General features: G+C 63.1%; 1 protein-coding gene across 1 annotated transcript; it reads left to right on the forward strand.

Moving 5' to 3' along the window:
• The first annotated feature begins 296 nt into the window (after positions 1-296).
• LOC127466131 (transgelin-2-like) lies at positions 297-5,390 on the forward strand. Its single transcript, XM_051776739.1, is given in 5 exon segments — positions 297-419; positions 421-472; positions 2,065-2,239; positions 4,216-4,318; positions 5,162-5,390. Coding segments are annotated over 5 exon segments (594 nt in total). The 5' UTR covers position 297; the 3' UTR covers positions 5,304-5,390.
• The last annotated feature ends 6 nt before the right edge of the window (positions 5,391-5,396 follow it).

Raw genomic sequence — 5,396 nt, forward strand, 5'->3', positions numbered from 1 at the left:
CTTGTGTCCCCAGCTCCCCCCACAACCCCCCTGTCCCCCCCCCAGCCCCCCCATGTCCCCAGCTCCCCCCCACAGCCCCCCCGTGTCCCCCCCAGCCCCCCCCATGTCCCCAGCCCCCCCCACAGCCCCCCCCATGTCCCCAGCCCCCCCCACAGCCCCCCTGTGTCCCCAGTGCCCCCTCGTGTCCCCTGTGTCCCCCTGTGTCCCCAGCCCCCCCCCCCAGCCCCCCCCGTGTCCCCCCCCACGACCCCCCCATGTCCCCAGCTCCCCCCCACGACCCCCCCGTGTCCCCCCAGGATGGCGAACCGGGGCCCGTCGTACGGGCTGAGCCGGGAGGTGCAGCAGAAGATCGAGCGCCAGTACGACCCCGAGCTGGAGCAGCTGCTCGTGCGCTGGGTCCTCGCCCAGTGCGGCGGCGACGGGCCCCGCGCCCGGCAGGGACGGCTTCCAGCAGTGGCTCAAGGACGGCACCGTGAGTGGCTGCGAGCCAGAGGGATCCTACAGCCGACCCCACAACTGATCCCTACAGCCCTGACCCCACAACTGATCCTATGGCCCCGATCCCAGAGCTGATCCTACAGCCCTGACCCCATACTGACCCCACAACTGATCCTACAGCCCTGACCCCACAGCTGATCCTACAGCTGACCCCACAGCTGATCCTATGGCCCTGACCCCACAGCTGATCCTACAACTGACCCCAGAGCTGATCCTACAGCCCTGACCCCATACTGACCCCATACTGACCCCAGAACTGATCCTACAGCTGACCCCAGAGCTGATCCTACAGCTGACCCCACAGCTGATCCTACAGCCTTGACCCCACACTGACCCCACAACTGATCCTACAGCTGACCCCAGAGCTGATCCTACGGCCCCCGATCCCAGAATTGATCCTACAGCTGACCCCAGAACTGATCCTACAACCTTGACCCCATACTGACCCCAGAACTGACCCCACACTGACCCCATACTGACCCCAGAGCTGACCCTACAGCCATGACCCCAGAGCTGACCCCATACTGACCCCAGAGCTGACCCTACAGCCATGACCCCAGAGCTGACCCCATACTGACCCCAGAGCTGACCCCAGAGCTGACCCCATACTGACCCCATACTGACCCCAGAAACTGGCCCCATACTGACCCCAGAGCTGACCCCATACTGACCCCAGAGCTGACCCCCAGAGCTGACCCCATACTGACCCCATACTGACCCCAGAACTGGCCCCATACTGACCCCAGAGCTGACCCCATACTGACCCCAGAGCTGACCCCATAGGTGACCCCAGAGCTGGTCCCATACTGACTCCAGAGCTGACCCCATAGGTGACCCCAGAACTGACCCCAGATCCTGACCCCAATCCTGACCCCAAACCCTGACACCTGACTCCAACCCTGACCCCCTGACCCCAATCTGCCTCCAAACCCCAACCCCTAACCCCAAAGCCAACCCTGACCCCAAACCCCAACCCCTGACCCCAACCCCTGACCCCAAACCCCAAACCTCACCCCTGACTCCAACCCTGACCCCTGACCCCAATCTGACCCCAACCCCTGCCCCCAAACCCCAACCCTGACCCCAACCCCTGACCCCAAACCCCAATCCCTGACCCCAAACCCAACCCTGACCCCAAACCCAACCCTGACCCCAAACCCAACCACTGACCTCAAACCCCAACCCTGACCCCAACCCCCAATCTGTCCCCAAACCCCAACCCCTCACCCCAAACCCCAACCCAAACCCCAACCCTGACCCCAATCTGCCCCCAAACCCCAACCCCTGCCCCCAAACCCCCACTCCTGCCCCCAAAGGTGCCCCAAAGGTGCCCCCAAACCCCAATCTGCCCCAAACCCCAATCCCTGCCCCCAAAGGTGCCCCAAACGTGCCCCAAACGTGCCCCAAACATGCCCCCAATCCCCCCTGCCCCCAAACCCCAATCCCTGACCCAAACCCCAACCCTGACCCCAAACCCCAATCCCTGACCCCAAACCCCAATCCCTGACCCCAAAGATGCCCCCAAAGATGCCCCCAAAGATGCCCCAACCCCCCCCGCCCCCGCAGGTCCTGTGCCGGCTCATCAACAGCCTCCACCCTCGGGACCGGCCCGCCCGTCCCCAAAATCCAGGGATCCCCCATGCCTTCAAACAGATGGAGCAGATCTCCCAGTTCCTACAGGCGGCCGAGCGCTACGGGATCGCCCCCACGGACATCTTCCAGACCGTGGATCTGTGGGAAGGTGGGAACGGGATTGGGATTGGGAATGAGGGGGGTTATGGGATGGATTGGGGGTTATGGGATCGCCCCCACGGACATCTTCCAGACCGTGGATCTGTGGGAAGGTGGGATTGGGATTGGGATTGGGATTGGGATTGGGAATGGGGGTTATGGGATCGCCCCCACGGATATATTCCAGACCGTGGATCTGTGGGAAGGTGGGATTGGGATTGGGATTGGGATTGGGATTGGGATTGGGGGTTATGGGATCGCCCCCACCGACATCTTCCAGACCGTGGATCTCTGGGAAGGTGGGACTGGGGGTTATGGGATGGATTGGGGGTTATGGGATCGCCCCCACGGATATATTCCAGACCGTGGATCTCTGGGAAGGTGGGAATGGGATTCGGGATTGGGATTGGGATTGGGATTGGGATTGGGAATGGGGGTTACGGGATCATGGACATCTTCCAGACCGTGGATCTGTGGGAAGGTGGGACTGGGATTGGGATTGGGATTGGGATTGGGGGTTATGGGATGGATTGGGGGGTTATGGGATCGCCCCCACCAACATCTTCCAGACCGTGGATCTGTGGGAAGGTGGGATTGGGATTAGGATTGGGGGTTATGGGATCGCCCCCCACGGATATATTCCAGACCGTGGATCTCTGGGAAGGTGGGATTGGGATTGGGATTGGGGGTTATGGGATGGATTGGGGGTTATGGGATCGCCCCCACGGATATATTCCAGACCGTGGATCTGTGGGAAGGTGGGATTGGGGTTGGGATTGGGATTGGGATTGGGGGTTATGGGATCGCCCCCACGGATATATTCCAGACCGTGGATCTGTGGGAAGGTGGGATTGGGATTGGGATTGGGATTGGGGGGTTATGGGGGTTATGGGATCGCCCCCACGGACATCTTCCAGACCGTGGATCTGTGGGAAGGTGGGACTGGGATTGGGATTGGGGGTTATGGGATGGATTGGGGGTTATGGGATCGCCCCCACGGATATATTCCAGACCGTGGATCTGTGGGAAGGTGGGATTGGGATTGGGATTGGGAATGAGGGGGGTTATGGGATCGCCCCCACGGATATATTCCAGACCGTGGATCTGTGGAAGGTGGGATTGGGATTGGATTGGGATTGGGATTGGGATTGGGGGTTATGGGATCGCCCCCCACCGACATCTTCCAGACCGTGGATCTGTGGGAAGGTGGGATTGGGATTGGGATTGGGGGTTATGGGATCGCCCCCACGGATATATCCCAGACCATGGATCTCTGGGAAGGGGGCACTGGGTGGGCACAGGGTGGGCACAGGGTGGGCACAGGGTGGATATGGGGGTGGGCACAGCGCGGTGCCAACCCCGTGGTGCCCCCCAGGGAAGAACCTGGCGTGTGTGCAGCGCACCCTGATGAACCTGGGCAGCCTGGCAGCCACTGAAAGGGGGCTGGGGGGCACAGGGTGGGCACGGGGTGGATATGGGGTGGGCACAGGGTGGATATGGGGTGGGCACAGCCCGAGTCTGACCCCATGGATCCCCCAGGGAAGAACCTGGCGTGTGTGCAGCGCACCCTGATGAACCTGGGCAGCCACTGAGGGGGCACTGGGGGGCACAGGGTGGCACAGGGTGGATATGGGGTGGGTACAGGGTGGGCACAGCGCGGTGCCAACCCCGTGGTGCCCCCCAGGGCAGAACCTGGCGTGTGTGCAGCGCACCCTGATGAACCTGGGCAGCCACTGAGGGGGGCTGGGGGGCACAGGGTGGGCACGAGGGGGGCACAGGGTGGATATGGGGTGGGCACAGGGTGGGCACAGCCCGGGTCTGACCCCATGGGATCCCCCAGGGCAGAACCTGGCGTGTGTGCAGCGCACCCCTGATGAACCTGGGCAGCCACTGAGGGGGCACTGGGGGGCACAGGGTGGGCACAGGGTGGATATGGGGTGGATATGGGTGGGCACAGCGCGGTGCCAACCCCGTGGTGCCCCCCAGGGAAGAACCTGGCGTGTGTGCAGCGCACCCTGATGAACCTGGGCAGCCTGGCAGCCGCCAAGGGCGACGGGTTCTTCCGAGGAGACCCCAACTGGTTCCCCAAGTAGGTGCCCAGGGGGGGGTGTCGGGTATCAAAACCCCCCCGGGGACCCCAAAACTACCCCCAAGGACGCCAAAACCACCCCAGGGACACCAAAACCACCCCAGGGACACCAAAACCAGCCCAGGGATCCCAAAACCACCCCAGGACACCAAAACCACCCCCAAGGACACCAAAACCAGCCCCAGGGACACCAAAACTATCCCAGGGATCCCAAACCCTCCCCAGGGACACCAAAACCACACCCCAGGGACACCAAAACCACCCCCTGGGGGTCTCGGGGGGGGGAGTTTGGGGTTCCAAGGTGTTCCTGGGGGTCTCGGGGGGGAGTTTGGGATTCCAAGGTGTCCCTGGGTGTCTCGGGGGGGAGTTTGGGATTCCAAGGGGTTCCTGGGGGGTCTCGGGGGGAGAGTTTGGGGTTCCAAGGGGGTATCTGGGGACCCTGGGGAGGGTTTTAGGGTTCCAAGGGGGTCCTGGGAGTCCACGAGGGAGGGTTTTGGGGGTCCCTGGGGCGGTTTTGGGACCCTGGGGAGGGGGTTTGGGGTTCCAAGTTGTTCCTGGGGGTCTCGGGGGGGAGTTTGGGGTTCCAAGGGGTTCCTGGGGGTCTCAGGGGACTTTGGGATTCCAAGGGGGTCCTAAGATTCCCGGGGGGAGTTTGGGATTCCAAGTTGTCCCTGGGTGTCTTGGGGGGGAGTTTGGGATTCCAAGTTGTTCCTGGGTGTCTCGGGAGGGGTTTGGGGTTCCAAGTTGTTCCTGGGTGTCTCGGAGGGGGATGTTGGGATTCCAAGTTGTCCCTGGGGGTCTCGGGGGGGTCTCTGGCTGACCCCCCCCCCCCGGCGGGCGCAGGAAGTCGCAGGAGAACCGCCGCGTGTTCTCGGAGGACAAGCTGAAGGAGGGGCAGAAGCGTCATCGGGCTGCAGATGGCACCAACCGCGGCGCCTCCCAGGCGGGCATGACGGGCTACGGGATGCCCCGACAGATCCTCTGAGCCCCCCACCAGCGCCAGGACCACCCCCAGCCCCCCCAAAAAACCCTAAATCCTCTCCAAGGACCAATCGGGTGCCCCCTCCAATGCCGGGAC

Source organism: Manacus candei, unplaced genomic scaffold, assembly GCF_025592945.1.
Source record: "Manacus candei isolate 608988 ecotype Guabito, Panama unplaced genomic scaffold, ASM2559294v1 h1tg000613l, whole genome shotgun sequence".
Classification (NCBI taxonomy): Eukaryota; Metazoa; Chordata; class Aves; order Passeriformes; family Pipridae; genus Manacus; species Manacus candei.